This window comes from Equus asinus, chromosome 21, assembly GCF_041296235.1.
Source record: "Equus asinus isolate D_3611 breed Donkey chromosome 21, EquAss-T2T_v2, whole genome shotgun sequence".
Classification (NCBI taxonomy): Eukaryota; Metazoa; Chordata; class Mammalia; order Perissodactyla; family Equidae; genus Equus; species Equus asinus.
This window is the reverse complement of record NC_091810.1, coordinates 47,580,445-47,596,141: the sequence shown is the minus strand read 5'-3', so window position 1 is coordinate 47,596,141 and position 15,697 is coordinate 47,580,445. Positions and strand designations below refer to the sequence as shown.

The following is a 15,697-nucleotide window of genomic DNA, read 5'->3' as shown; positions in this document are numbered from 1 at the left end:
ATGACCCTCTTCTTCCTACTTCCCAGTTCCCTGTGATCTCTCAGAAGACCAGTCTCTCTCTTCTGAGCCAGGGCCTCCTGTGCACCCAGCTAAGTGGCTTTTCCCCCACCAAAATGCCTGAGAGAAGAGCTCCTTCCCCCAGTGGGCCACCAGGTGACATTCTGGCCCTCTGCTGAATATTTCCAAGAAATCCACACCTCAAGGCCTGTCTGAGAATGCTGTTCTCTCCATTGGTCACCTTCAGGCTCCATTCTCCTTCTACTGACTTCTCTCTTGCCCTGTGTTTTCCTGTGTGACTCCTTAACGTCTGTTTTGTGCCAGTAGCTTGGCCCTAGGCCTTTTATGAATACCCGAGTCTTACGATGAACTTCCTGAGCAGGCAGTGTCCAACTTCTTTGCTCTTCAGGGACCTGAATCTGCCCATTTCCTCTCTTGCAGGTCTATTTATATAGTAATCTAGTGCATTGGGGAGAAGTAGCCAAGCAGGCTGCAGAGTCTGTAGTGCAGAGGGCTGGGGGAAACTTGGGTACTCTCTGTTACCACTACTGGGATGACACTCAAAAGAGAGGGGACCTCATACTGTGACCTGACCCAGGACTCTCCCCTGGAAGAGAGCTCAGCCCAGATATATGTGTGTGTGTGTGTGAGAATGTGAGTGTGAGTGTGACACAGAGTGTGTGTATGCACATGTGTGCTCATGTGCATGTGGGTGTAAACTGACTTATCTGGTTGTGTTACTCAGGGTGGGCTGGGGACTCACCGGAAGAATCCCCTCAGCCTACCCAAGACTGGTTTTTTCCTGTACCCTCTCCAGAAGGGTAAGGGAAAAGGGGGTCCAGGTGGGTTGAGGGGGTTGCAGTGGATAACCACTAAGGCCACACTGCTGCCAGGAGGAGTGGGGGGAGATGAGGTGGCCCCAGGGACCTGGCACCTGGCTTTGGTTTTCCATCTTCTTTCCTCAGGACGCCCCCTGAGGCCTCGGACCTGCACCTGGCTTTGAGGAGCATCTGTGGCTGGGTGCTCCAGCTGCTGGTGTGATCATGGGCTTCCCTCCTCTCTCCACAGGGCAGGTGCTCCTGCCCCAGAGATTGGGCAACTGGCTGTTTCTATGACGTATTTATTTTTACTTGTGTTTCATGTCACTTTTTTAAAAAAGCAAACAGAACAATTGTAAGTCAGTATAACTGCCTATCAGTTTTCTTTATTTCTCTTTTTGTAAAATAAAATTTAAACTCAAGAAGGCAGCATTGTTTGATCAAGGAATTTGTCTGAATAGCCATTTGACCAGGTGCTGGTGAAAGGGATATAACTTAGAGCATAGTGGGCACTGGGATGGCACCTGGGGCAGAGGGAGGTGGGAACAGAGGGCACACTACTGGCAGTCTCTTTGTTGCAGTGGGGTTCACTAGGTTTTTCCTGCTTTTGCTCACCTGAAGAGGACCACATGTATAGGCTCTAGAGGAAACAGCAAAGCTGACTCAAAGTGGCTTGAGGCTAGCTGGTTCTCACTCATGGCAAGTCCTGCAGGGAAAGCTGACTGGGCTTGTGAGTGGCTGGGGATTGGGTGCAACATCAGTGCCTTCTGAAGGTGAGAGATGGCTGGTGGCAGGGTTTGCAGAGCATCATACACTGCATGTGCATTCTCTGTTTGCCATCTGAATTAGAGGATCTAGCCACTGCCTCACAGAGAACTAACCAGGGCTTTGGAATGTGAAGAGGTGGGGGAAGGAGGGGACAGTCCACTCTTTGGCTCCCAAAGTTTGGTCCCTTTGAGAGGAGGAACCCTGGGGAAACATTCTCTGGAAATTTACTGAGGGTGAATTAGAGAACCTCTGTGGGGATTCATTGGACAAAGGGAAGACATGAGGAAACAAAGGTGAAATCTGGGCTCATTAGAGGAGAATATGTACTATTGGGAGATAGGACTGGGAGTGGAGCGTAAGTGGGGCAGATGGATAGCTAGGTGAGCAGGTCTGCTCAGACTTGCTACAAGGGGGAGAGGAAAGTGCCTTGATTGCTGCCTCCTGGTGGCCAGCAGAGGCCTTGCAGGGATCCTGCCAAGGGCGGGGCTTGCCTTTTTGGGAACAGCCTGAGATGAAGCCACGAAGGCTGATGGCCAGCTGCCCCAGTCACAGCCTGACTCCTTTCATGACAGAGGTGCTGAAGCTCCTAAGGCACACGCTGAACTCTGATTTGGGACTCTGGAGTTCCCCAACCAGGCTAAAGGAAGTGAGCAGAGAGGAAAAGATGAGGAAAGGGCAGCTCTGGACAACGGTTTCCTGGGAGAAGGACATCAGCTTCTAAGAAGCAGAACTAACCGTGCAAACCCTGCAGGCAGAGGCTGTCTGTCTCTGTGCCAGTGTAGTGGCCCTTCCCTGTCTCACAGGAAATGCTTCCAAGTGTATAGGTCACTTGCCTTGGGCACGCAAAGGTTTTGATCAAGTGCCTGATCAGAATAGCCAGCCCAGTCCTGAGTGCCTGTGAGGGGCCAACTGCCCATTCTGCCAGTCTGCCTAGAGGGTTGGGACAGGCTTGGCCCTATGGATGAGGTTCAATCTTCCCTGCCTGTGGAAGGAACAATGCAAAGTAGAGAGAAAGGAAATCAGGATTATGAATACCTCTGTGTGCCCAGTCTGTCCTTTGCTAGTGCAGTAGTGGGCTCCACAGTAAGATGACTCCCCACCCAAACATCAATCCTCCATGTTAGGAGCACCAAGGTAGCTCTTGGCCCAGCCTGTCTTGTAGCCAAGCTTGTGAGCATAGTTGTCCCTTCCCAAACCCCCTCCACTGCAAGACTGGGCCTCCCACGAAGGCAAGATTTTATCTTTGGGACTCTAGAAGAGTGCTTTGTAGTTTGTAGGTCCTCAGAAATATGAGCTGGAGGTTGAACCTGTCTTCAAGGAGCTTACACCTGACCTGAGAGTTACCTAGAATACCTTAAGCTAGAACTCCTTCTCCCACATCCCAGCCACATCCAGGGAACTGAGGGAGGAGCCTGGAAAGGGCCTCGGTTTTGTTCACTCAGCATCTTCAGCCTCTAGAATTGTCCTGGCAGGAAGTGGTACTCAATAAGTGTTGAATGATCACCCCTGTGTTCTGGTTTGGGGTGGGGTGGGGTGGAGCGTTTGAGGCAGGAAGCTGATATTTGCACTGCCCAGAGATTGGATCCACTAGCTTCTTCCCTGAGCCAAGATTGGGCTTCAGTTTCCTCAATTGTAAAACGGGAGCTGTAAAACAGGAGCGAGTGGCCCTGCCTTGCTCGGTTTGCAGGTTTGTCGCGAATCCTCAGTGAGAGAAAGTGGCATGATTAAGGGTGGTACAAATGCCAGAGGCTGATACTGCTGTGCTGCACTTCCCAAACCTCTTCAAACACTTCTCTCTGGCGCTGGCTTCCTCGACCCAGCTTGGCTCTCTGCTGCGGGCCACCAGGCTGACTTCTCCCCACGCCTGGGGCCAGGCAGGCGTGGTGCTCTCGCCAACCCAGATGCCAAGGGGTTGTTGCTAAGTCACCCTTGGCATCCCAGCAGTTTGTGGGAGGCAGGAAGCTGCCCGGTGGGTTCAGCCCCTGACAGCTCCGGGAGATGGGAGCACGCTCGGTTGTCATGGAGACGGGGTGGGGCAGACCTCCGCCCTTCGGGCCCGGCGCGCACGCGCCCACGGCCACGGCCACGTCCCGCCGCGAGAGGGGGCGGAGCGAGCGTGAGCAGCGGGCGCGCGCAGGCTCCGCGACCGAGCCTTGGGCCGCCTGCTGGGGTCGGCATCCGCGGCGAGCCGCCGCTGAGGTGAGGGCCAGGCTGGAGGCGGGGTGTCCCCGTCGGGACGGCCCCGCGCGCACCGAGGGCCTAGGACCTCCATCCACCCGGGCGCGACCTCCGGGCCCCCGGCGTCCCCTCAGTGGTCCCCGCGGCCCAGGCCACTCTTTGCAACTCGTCTCTGTCCACAGCTGGTCCCTGCCGGGTCCAAGGGCCCGAACGCGACCTTGAACCAGCCCTTCCACCCCAGGCCGTCCCCGGCCTCTGCTGCGGGTGCCGGGCACGCCCCGAGGCAGTGGAGCCCAGGTTGGTGGGGTGGGGAACGACATCGAGGCAGGAACCGCACTTTAACTCCGCCCCCGTTCCCTGAGGCCGCGCCTCACAGCCGTGGCTGCAAAGTTTAGCGTCCCTTAAGTTGCGAAGGTGCGTGGGGCCTCGTGAGGTCGTGGCTGGAAAGAAGGGGGCTGATAAATAGGCGAGGCGCGGGTGAGCAGGGGCTAGGAGCCGAGAATGGGAGGCGATGTTCCCTCCTCCCGGCCCAGGCCCGTCGGATCCCCGGTCTTCCCGCTCCCCGCCAGCGCTCGAGTTTTGCCTGCGGCAGGGCCCTTTAAGACCAGGCCTGTCGCCCCGGCGCATGTGAGCGGCTCCAGGAAGCCGGCGCGGGGCAGCCCGCCTTGACGCTCGCCTGCTCCCTGCCTGAGGCCACCACGCCGGGCGTCTGACCAGAGGAGAAACCGAGGCCTGAGAGGCGGCACAGCCTGCCCAAGGGCAGCAGCAAGGGCTGTTTCAGGGCCAGGTGCGGTGGCTGGACCCCTCCAGGAAGAGGGCTTTCCAAGAACGGGGGCGTGAGCAGGGCCCCAGTCAAGAGTTGACATTGTGAGGCCAGGTTTGGCTTCTGATTTCTCGAAGGAGTCTGAGAACGTGGTGGAGGTGCAACGTTATGGCGAGGAGGGAGTTCTTGTAGAGGCCCTGGTGGGCTTTCCCTGAAAAGGGAGCAATCAGGATATGGTGCCTGGCTCAGTGGTTATTTTCTTTCTGCCACCAGCACTGGAGCGCTTGGAGCACTTGGTCGCTGCCTCGCTGGATGCCATGAGCTGCTAAAAGTGAGCCTGGCTTTTCAGGTGAGCTTTTCTAGCCCTTCTCCTTCCTTTTTTCTTGAGTTTGGGGAAATTCACAGTGCCTGGCCTCCTTCCTGTGTCAACCAAAGCTCTGGGACCCCCCAGGTCATTTCACCACTGTTCTGAGTAGTTTAGGAAGTGAGAGGAAGAGAAAGGTGGGAACTAAGTTCTTTTGAGGGGACAGGGAGTGTGCAGCCAAGAAGGGAAGGTCAGAGTGAGGGCTGGTCACTCCCAAGGCAAGTGAGAAACCTAGATGCTGAGAACCTTCAGTTCAGAGATGTCCAATGCTTGGGCTTTCTAGAAACCCTGTCACCGGGGAGGAGAAAGTGGAAATGGGGGCCTGGAGTCAAACTGCCTAGGTTCCTATTGCCTGCATTCTGGTCCAAGCGGCTCTACTTAATACCTGTGTGACCAAATCTCTTAACCTCTAACCATTTGTTTCTTGATCCATACCTACGTTGTTTTGAGGATTAATCAAGTAGCTGTGTTTCAACATTTAGACAGTACCTGGCCTGTAGTAAGTACTCAGTGAAAGATTTATCGTCAGAGAAGACGGAATGAAACTAACTGGAGGCAAGATGAGTGGGACAGGGAATGCGTCCAAAAAAAAAGATAGTGCAGCTGTGGGGCTGGAACATGGATGGGTGAGAAGACCAGTGTGAGGCACGTCAGTGTCAGAACACCAAAGGTTTAGAAGTTTGCTTTGCCTCTTTGTGGGGCAAACGCTGTGTGCAATGACTCCAAAGACAATTTTCAGCAAAAAATTTTGACACCCAGAACCCACAGGGAACAAATCATTCCATAGAGCTAAAGTTTCCTTAGGGCTGAAGTGTTGACTTTCAGCAACCAAACCTTTTAAATTTTAAATATTAATTTTAAATGCTTGGGGTGGGAATGTTCCTCCAGTGGGTCACATGCTTCCCTTCCTCTTTAAACAGTCTTTTCTGGGCTGTGATTTTTTTTTTTCCTGGGTGACTCAGGTCAAGCCCTCTGTATAAGAGGCTTAGGCTTCTAGTCCCAAGCTTCATGGAGGGCTGGGTGGTCTGCCTTGAATGGCTCACACACCAGCCTCTGTGTTGTATTCCTGGACCTGCTCTTGGATAGCTTCTCTGCTTTTTTTTTTTCCCTGAAACGAATGCTTTTATTGTTTGTAGGAATGGGGAAAGGCCAGTGGGGAGGAGGGAAAATTGTCAGATAAATGACATACACACACAAAAAGGAAAAAAGATCTCCCCCCACTTCACCCCAGGATGCCTTCCTGTGAACTACCTAGTACAGGAAGTGGGGTGGGGAGATCAAAACCACAAAAACTAAATTCTGAATACCTGGAGTTGCCCTCCCTGATAGGATGAAATGTTCAGGCCAGGTGCAGTAACTCTTCTCCCTGCTGTCTGTCTCAACTTCTAGCAGCCTTTTCCTCCTCCTCCTTGCAGTTTCTAATCTATGGGCTGGAAAAGTGGGATGAAGCTTGTTAGCACCAGTAGCTCAAGTCTGGGAAGCATAGTGCTGGACTTTGTTCTGGCTGCTCAGGCTGTTTTGATCTGGTCTCCTCTGGTTCTGGATGGGTGAGCTTGCTGGATAGGGAGATTCTGCGGGTCAAGGGTGCTTAGCATAGGAGAGTTTCCTATGAGAATCTCTTCTGTGGCACATTTTCACGGTGGGGTTTTGTTCCTCATGGTTTCCTTGTTTGTTAATAAGCATTTGGACCCTGCCGCTTGCCTGTCCTCCCCCTGGCACTGATCCATGAGGCTTGGGGAGGCTGGGTGAGCAGTGTGGCTCAGCTATGGGAAGGAAGAGGCGATGTGGGGAAAAGGCAGGCTGGCTGACTGGCCCATCCTGGGGGAGGCTGGTCAGGGCTGGGAGTATGTCCCTGGCTGATTCACTCCTATCCCCCTCTATGACTCAGTTTCCCCAGGTGTGACTAAGGCTGCCATCTGACAGAGCTGCTCTGAGAGCCTCAACAATTGTGATTAAGAAATAAAGAGGCTTGTGGCTTCAGTCATCCTTTGTGGCTCCCTTCTAGGTCACTCTATATGTAAACACCTCTGGTCCCTCCCCTTCCTGGGTTAGAGCACCCCAGGCTGAGGTTGGGCCAGAACTGGCTGGCGGGCAGGTGGGCACGTTGGTCAGAGCAGGCTAATAGCCTCCTCTCCCTTCTGTCTCCTTTGCAGCTGCCTTGGGGTGTGGTGTGGAGGCACAGAGCCATGTCGGACCTGCTACTACTGGGCCTGATTGGGGGACTGACTCTGCTGCTGCTGCTGACACTGTTGGCCTTTGCTGGGTACTCAGGGCTGCTGGCTGGGGTGGCAGTGAGTGCTGGCTCACCCCCCATCCGCAACATCACTATGGCCTACAAGTTCCACATGGGACCCTACGGCGAGATTGGGCGGCTTTTCACTGAGAGCTGCAGTGTCTCCCCCAAGCTCCGCTCCATCGCCATCTACTATGACAACCCTCACATGGTAAGGAGCCTCCTGTGCCCTGGCTGGGGTTCCACCCCATGGATAGACAGAGGGCAGAGCTTGTTTGGGGAGCAGTGTTTTGGTTTCTGAGGAATGGAGGGAAAATTTTTGAGCTGGGCCTGCAGACCATCTCCTCTCTGAGCCTGAAGCTCCTTCCAGATTTATCCTGGACTTCTGCCCCAGGCATCCATATGCTGGCTTTCTACTTGCCCAGGACTGGTTCCCCTGGCTCATGGCTACCCATGGACTTCTAAGTGCAGGGGGCCATACCACTGTGAGTCCCTAGCCTCTGCCGGGGCTTTGGTCCCCTGCATCCCCTTCTTGCTGTCCCTCCCTCTTCCATCCACACTTGAGGCCAGTGCTCTAAGGCCAGGCTGTTCAGATTCTCCCCTCTCTTTGGGGTCATATCTTGTTGTTTCTGTGCTTCCCTCTTTCAGCTCTCCTGCTGAAAGAAGGTAGAATCCAACCTCTTTGGCCATTATGGTGGCCCCTGGCCCAGTGATAAGGCATTTCTTTGGATGTCAAGCTGCCTGATTGGGGAGGGGGTTGGGGGGCGTGAAGCAAGTACCACCAGATGAGCCGCCTAGGATGCTGGGTTCAGAGCCTAACCCAGCATCACTGGCACCCTGTGGGCGTCTGGCTTCACTCACAGCCTGTGGTGAGTCAGGGCTTACCAATGTCGCCTCTTGCCTTGCCATGGGGGTGGTGCTGCCCACAGCTGCATGGGCTGGCAGCCCTGCCAAGGGTTCTTCAGCCTCCACCTCTGAGCCTTGGCAGACCAGGCGTTTGGAATCCCCGGCTCTGGTTTCCTTGCCTGGAGAGCTCAAGTAGGCAAGGCCTATAGCCTACCCACTGTTTGCTGACCAGGCCTCAATGGGGCACTCAGTTGAAACAAGGCTATGCTGACTCTGTCTCTCTGCCAGGTTCTGCTTGACACCTGCACTCTGGAGATCAACAGACCTGGCCTTGCCCTCAGGAAGCTTAGGTAGTTGGCAAGTCAGCCCCACAAATGAATCTCCAACAAGGAACTGTGCTCAGTGCCCACAGAGCTTTGAGCTGTGGGTTTGGGGAGGGTGCCTCAAGTCTGCTGAGGAGGCTCAGTGAGGAGGTAGATTTCAGCTGGACCTTCGTCAGTGAGTAGAATTTTGCTCTGCTGGGAAGGGCCTCCTGGCTAAGAGAACTGCAACAGCAAAGGCCTGGAGACATGAGATGACATGGGAAGTGTGGCCAGTGGACATACAGTGGAGGGAGAAAGAAGTAGAAGTGTTCACTGGGCCAGGTGGTGGGAGGTACAGTGGTTGGGAGGAGAGGTGTGGCACAGTTTGCCACCTGTGATTTAGGGAGCTAACCGGATGGCAGGTGGAAGAGGGAAGGAGATGAGGCAGGGAGGCCATCGAAGAGGAGATTGGGCTGGGCCCAGGTGAGAGGTGCTATGGCTCAGTTGAGGGGAGAGTAGCTATGGAGATTTTGAGGTCACATGGCTGGGAGATGGCAGTAAGTGGGAGTTGAGAGCACTGGGGCCCAAGTGGGATGTGGCAGGTGCTTGCCTGTGGGAAGCCTTTAGACCAGATGCCCAACCCCTAGCCCTGCAAGGGTCTATTGTTTAAGTCCCTGCCTCTCCCATACCTGGTCTAGTTGAAGGCCTCAGTAGGAGGGAGGAGTGCCCTTGCAGCTGCCTCTTTCCTCGTTGGCATGTCTGCCTCTTCCAGAAGCAGCATGTTGCCTCTTGGGTGCTAATTCCAGGGTGAGAAAAGGGTAAGGTAGCAGGATACCTTAGGGTCAGTGCTGGAGGCTGGTCCATGGAAAAGTGAAGAACCCTGGCATGATGTGTTCTCCCCATGGCCTACTGGCCCAGCCACTGCCTCCAGGCAGCCCACCATATAGCTCTCCTAGAGGTATGGTGGACCCTATGGGGAGGGCCTTGAGTGTCTAGGGTTGGCTGGGCACAGCCTGACTTGGGTGCCACTGTGGGGGGCCATGGCCTGAGACTACAGCCTTGAGGCTGGTAGTCCTGGGTTCTGATTCTGTCTTGTTACTGTTCTGCTGTGTGATCTTGGGCGTATCACATAATCTCTCTGAGCCTCATTTCCTCATCTGCTGAGTAGTGTTAAAATACCTGCTTCATAGGTAGGCTGGCAAGGGTTAAATTAAGTGACATAGGTGAGACATTCACCTCAGCACTTGCTCCTCAGTAGATGTTTAACAACAACAAACAAAACGGTAGAAAAAACACTCGTGCTAATTAGGTGTGATGAGGGTTAGGCTGAGTACTCATGACCTGGGCCTAGACCCTTGGCCTGGCTGTGGACATCTGGTTGGCACAGAGGATGAACGTATAGGTCAAAGTGGGCCCTCTGCTCCTGTCCCTCCCAGTCCTGGGTCACTCCAGAAGACACTTGTGTCCCCATTCAGGGCTAGGTCATATCCTGATACCAGGGATGGCTCAGGGATATTTAGTCCCCACCTACTCTGGGAGCTGGGTAGTGTATTCCCTTCCTGGTAGAGATCCTAAAAGTTCAGTGAACCATGGACCCTAGGCTTCAGGTGCTCATGGCTATCACAGACTCTTTGGTCCATAAGGGCCTGAGACTTCTGGGTTCACACTGCTGGTGTTATAGAGGAGGAGACTGAGGATTAGATAGCAGGAGTTGAGGTACTAATTTCACACAGTTCGCTCATGCTTTTTTGTTTTCATTCAACAAATATTTGAGCACCTGATTCCTTCCACTCTCTGCTGAGCACTGGGGCACTGTGGGGATCAAGGGACCCAGCCCTCAGGACTTCTCCGTGTGGAGGTGTCGAGAGCCTGAAGGAGAGGCCCCATCCAGTCCTGGAGAAGGCCAAGAACCCAAGCTTTCTGCTCCGTAGGTTGCCTCCCCCAGCAGTGTCCAGCATGGGGCCCTGCATATGTGGTTCACAGAAGGAAGGGAAAAGATAAACTGAGCTGAGTGTCCCAGCCCTCCTCTCCCTCTTCAGCTCAGCACAACAGGAGCTATAACCTGTTTCTCTGTGAGTGTGGGGAGGAAGTAAGGCTATTTCAGGCTATGTGAGTGGGGCAGGTGAGAGGCAGCCACCTGCCATGGATGCTGCCCACCCCCATGAGGCATGGAATGACAGGTCCCTAGCCACTCTCCTTCCTAGGCAAGGGGAGGCTGCTTCCTGAGAGAGGCCTGGTGAGGCCTCACCTGGTCTGGCTGTGGGCCTAGGAAGTGACACAGGAAAGGGCACCAGCAAGGCAAGATTGTGACAATTGCTGTGGACCCTTTCATATCAGATGCTGCTTGAGTATGTATATCCTGGAGATAGATAGATATGGATTAATGTATGTATGTCAGCCCTGTATCCTGGAGTTCTGTATGGGAGGAGGCTGCAAAGTCTGGGCAAGTGGTTCATGTGAGGCAGGAGGAAGCATTCTGTTCTCCATCCCTGAGGGCCTTGGTGGAGTGAGGGGAGGAAGGAAGGAGCATATGGCAGCAAGCGGACAGACCCTGGCAGTGGTTCATAGGTGTCCCTCTTCTCTCCAGGGCCAGGCATTCATAGTGTATGGCCATTTCCTCTTCTAAGTACCGATGGAGGGGGGTGAGTTCCGGAGTTAGTCACTGATTCTGCGCATCCCCCCCACCCCCTGCTCCCCAGCATACACATGCACACAGATACACAGATCCAGTTCTGCTTTGTCCTTGTATAACTGGAGAAGGGTCAGAACTGCTCTGCTCTTAGCCCTGCTTCTGAGGTGGGGCCTGGGGGTTTGGACAGTGACTTTAGCCTACCCATCTGGGCCTGATCTCTCTGGGAGCCTTGGGTGTTGGGGAGAGGGAAGGAGCTGGACACCTGAACACCTCACTTGATCCTGGCCAGCTCTGGCCTGTGGACAGGCTCTAGTGGTTGGGCTGCTGTCACTGTGCCCATGGGTCTATTCTGTCTGCCAGCCTGGCCTTCCACCTCGTGCCCCACCCTCTGCTGCCACTGTCTCCACTGCTGTTTGGGGCTTGAGCAACCTGCCTGTCTGCCCTTGTGGGGAGCCTGGCTGAAGCAAGTGGGGCATGGCAGCTGGTTCAGTTTACCTGGGCAACGTCTAGGAGGGGGTGCTTGCCACAGGCATGGAGTGGGTGGGGGGACTGATGACACTTGGGTGCTACTTTTAGTAAGCTGGACCGCATAGAAGCTCTTTTTTTCCCTTAGTCCACTGAGAGTTGGCCCAGGGCCACCAAGTCTGCAGGAGCTGAGGCTGGTGAGAGTTGTGACTTAGGCCTGTGCCATACTTCCCCTTCCACTTCAGTGTGTGTGGGATGGGGCCTCCCTCCCCTTCCTGGAAGCACTGAGGTTACATGGAGCCTAGGAAAAGGTGAGAGAGAAGGATTTCCCTGGATTGACCTCTTCACAAGGGCAATGGGGGTGTGGGCTGGGCTGATGTTTCCTGAGGGATGATTTTCCCCCAGGATGATTTTCCTGTGATGATTTTCTGCCAGATGGAGTTCAGGCTTTTGCTCCACAGCAGGTTAATTGCATGGGGCAGCCCTGGGAAAGCAAGCCCCTCTTTGCCCAGCAGAGCTACCTTTGGAAGGGAGAAGGGATAGGTGTGGGAGGAGAGGGCTTTGGGATCCTCTTCAGTTTGAATCAAGGCTCCACTACTTACCAGTGTGTGACTCTGAGCAAGACACTTGGCCTCTCTGAGAATCCCTACCTCGAGGTTTTTGTTTCTCTGGGGACTAAATAGTAAGGATAAAGCCCAATGCCCGGCCCCTAATAGGTGCTTAGCCCTTTTGGCATCCACCCTTGCCTCTGAGGGCCTTGTCCCACTGGGACTTTGTACTTTCAGGAACCCTGCCTGCCTGCCTCTGGCCTCGCCTCCTGCAGGTTTCCTGGGCTGTGGGAGGAGGTGCAGCATAGGAAGAAGCTGTTTTGCAGGCCGTTCCTGGCCAGGGCGTATTTCTCCGGGTCCCAAGTGACTGTGGGTTGTGTGGAGCCAGTCTGCCTGGGTTCGAATCCTGACTCCAACACTGCCTTGCTGTTTGACCTTTGCTGTTTCTGGGTCTCAGAGTTGGTTACAGTACCCACTGCACATTACTGTTTGGATTTAATGAGCTGATGTGTGGAAAGCAGTAACTGGGGCAGGTGGTGAGTACCTTGTCAGATACCAGCTGTTGTTGCTAGGATTATGCTTAGGTGTGAAAAGAGGAAGGCCCTTAAAGACTTCTAGATGGGCGCTCCCAGAAAGCCCCTGGATCCCCGCTTTGGAGGTTGAGGAGGTTGATAACCTACTGACTTCTTTCCCCTTTAGCCTGATATATGGGTCTTGTCCTCTGGCATGAGCATCTGCGTTGCCCACGTCCTGGTTAGTGCCGGCCCCACTGTTCACCCTCCAGTAAAGGGCAGGTGTGGCTGCTCTGTTCCCCTGGGGGGCACCAGTGCAAGCAAAGGGCACTTCCCCTCCTTTTCCCCTTTCCTTGGGCAACTGGGTAGACTGGCCAGGGAGGAGTCAAGTCTGGCCTGGGATTGGCAGACAGTGCAGCTGTCCCTGTCACGTTATGGAGATTATGGACTTGGGGCTGGCCATTTCTATTGAGCCCGAGGGCTGGATTTGGTCTGGGCCGGCTGACACCATTTTTTCTTCCTGGATCCTGGGAGATACCGATCTTGTCCAGTTTCCAGACTCAGGGAGTCTTGGCCAGGCAAGAACCCTCTCTTCACTATGGTCTCACACAACAGGGTCAGCAGGGTACTGTGAGGTTTCTCCATAACGGGCAGTGGGGCCAGCTCATACCTGGAAGCTTTAGGTTTCAAGCAGTCTACCTCAGGAATCCTCATAGCCTGAAGGAAGTGCTCTGATATCTCTTTCCTAGTTCTCTTGCTTTGAGGGCAGATTCTGGCCTGCTTTTACCCAAAGTGGTGGTAAGTCCGACCACTGCCCTGTCTTCCTGGTGTGGTTCCTTGCTGGTGGTAGTTCTGGTCCAGCTCTTGTTCTGGGCACAGGTGCTGAGAGACTAATTGATATCGGGAGGAAAGGGAGCAGGCAGATGGAACTGGGAGAGCCAGGCTGACCTCCTAGGGTCAGATCCAATAAAAACGTTACATTGAACCAAGGTGGGTGGGGTTTCTAGCTATCAGGACACTCCCACCTTATAGGCCTTTGACAGCCTCAGTGGGCCATTCCCCTGGAGGTAGGCCTGGGCTCTTCTTGGACTCCAGGGAAGCCTTCCCCTGCTCCTAGACCAGTCTTGTCACTTCCTGGCTTGTCTTAGGGCCTATCCCATCTTCTCCTTGCTGGTGCCTGTTTCAGCTGCCCTCTGGCTCCAGCTTAGTACAGGGCTGCTTAGCAGGTGGTGGGCTGCCTGAGTAACATCCTAGGCTGCCCCTTAGCCACTGGCCAGGGCAGGGGTGGGGGCAGGAAGTACCCTCACTTGTGGAATTGAGAGTTGCTCAGGCAGGCAAGGGAGTACCTGTGCCGCACACACCTCTGGGAGCTCAGGAGCTCTGTCTCCTTATTAGCTGCTTCCCTGCCCTGTGACAGAAGTTCCTCCTTTTTCAAGGTGGAGGGAGAGTAGATTTGCTCATGGTGCAGGGCCCATGTGTGCATGCATGTACTGTCACTGAGCACACCTGAAGAACTTTCTGTGTGCCTGGATTTTCCTGCCTAGGGTCCTGGAGTGATGGGGAGAGATGGAGAGGCCATGAGTTACAGTGCAGCACAAGACCCACTCCCTCGGGTGGGCATTGGGGATCAGAGAAGAGAGGCTGCTTAGCAGGGAGCAACAGAAGGCTTTGAGGAGGAAGGTTGAGCTGAGTCTTGAAGGAGAGGCATGAGCTTCCCAGGCACAAGGGACTCTAGAGAAGAGTGAAGAAGGACATTCCAGGCAGAGGATGTAGCTTACGAAAAGGGAAATAGTTGCACATGGGTGTGCAGGGGCGGTGGGAGGCTGGCAAGGGGGGCTGGGCCAGAGCCTGGGTTTGTCCTCCCTCTGCCACTCAGATGCTTAGTGGGCACCTGCCCACCTGGGTCCGAGCCCCTGCTGGGGCCTGGGGATGCAGAAAAGGAGTGCTAGGTGAGTGTATGGACAAATCTAGGCAGTCGTGTATGGGCCACTTAAGACAGCCTTGCATGCTGGGCTTGGGCATGTCATCTTAGAGGTGAATTGGGATCCATTGAGAGGTTATAAGCAGGATGATCACAGGTGTTCTGGTGCCTTTTAGGGTCTCAGGAGGATGTTGAGCTCCTGAAGTGATCCCAGGAAAGACCCTGGGACCTAAACCCAGGCAGGGCAGGGGTTGGAGAGATCAAATGACCTTCCATCCATTTCTCCATCTAACCTATATTGGATGTTTCTTTTGTACAGTATAGTTTGCTAGGGTCAGGAACAGAAAGATGAGCTTTGTGGCAGCAGGCACTGTCCCTTGGTCTGTGCCTGCCGGAACCTCCTGCCTTTCTGGCCTTCCTCAAGTCTTGGGGTGTGAATGGGGCAGTTGCACCACCTAGAGACAAGAGGTGGTACTGCAGTGAGCTCCTCCAGTGCCTCTGCCTGGGTAGGGTGGGAGGAGCGTCAGGCAGAGAGAAATGACTGTGCTGTAAGGTAGACTTGATGTGGGCAAGAGTTTACAGCAAAATGTTGGTGTGCCTATGTAGGGGTACCACAGAGCCACCCTGAAAGACTCCCCAAGAGGATGTTTGAACCTGAAGGGTGGAAAGGGTGGAGCTGCATGTTCAGATATTTGGGTGGATGGGCATTCTAGGCCAGGGGTCACTTGTTTGGTCTGTGTCTATAGCTACTAATAACTAACAACAATTGTGGAGTGCTTGCTGAGTGCTGGACCAGGTAAGGCCTCATGTGAGGTATCTTGTTTAATATGACAATTCTGTAAGTGGGTATCAAGGAACTGGGGCTCCAAGAAACCAAGGGACTTGTCCAGAATCACACAACTCAAGATTGACACCCAGGCCTGTCTCTTTCCAGAAGTTGTGGCCTGACCACTAAACCATATTGCCTGCCACTAAAACCCTGAGCGAGGCTTAATGACATAGGATTCAAGGGAGCAGCAAGGGGGCCAGAGCCCCAAAGAGCTGGGGGTTACCCCAGGGGCTACACAGAGGTAAGAGCCTGGAGTCAATGCCCCAGTCCCAGGCGAAGTGAGACTCCAAGGACAGGGCTGGGTTGGCCAGAGTAGAGAGCCAGAGCAGGGCTTAGAAACCCCTGGAAGATTGTTGACAGGGCTTGGAAAAGGCCAGAATGGGAGGGCAGAGACAAGAACAGGTAAAAATGACTTCATGGTGCTACGAAGATGGGCTAGGGAGAGGAGCACGTGGAGGCAGAAGAAATTTAAATTCAGAAGTTAGTGGGCCCTGGGTAGAGGAAGAAAGGGACCTTCAGAT

At 54.2% G+C, this 15,697-nt stretch overlaps 1 protein-coding gene across 11 annotated transcripts in view; it reads left to right on the top strand.

Annotated features, from left to right (window-relative positions):
* LOC106830746 (RAD54 like 2) overlaps window positions 1–15,697 on the top strand; it is a 159,053-nt gene that overhangs the window by 125,111 nt on the left and 18,245 nt on the right. For 3 of the 11 annotated variants that reach the window (XM_070493518.1, XM_014840549.3, XM_070493519.1), the window contains exons 23-24: window positions 4,798–4,873; window positions 7,042–7,332. In XM_070493518.1, the coding sequence (XP_070349619.1) occupies window positions 4,798–4,873; window positions 7,042–7,332 (367 nt within the window). Of the gene's footprint in view, window positions 1–3,629; window positions 4,549–4,797; window positions 4,874–7,041; window positions 7,333–15,697 lie in introns of those variants that run through there. The other 8 variants (XM_014840550.3, XM_070493520.1, XM_044755001.2 and 5 more) reach the window with 8 other exon arrangements.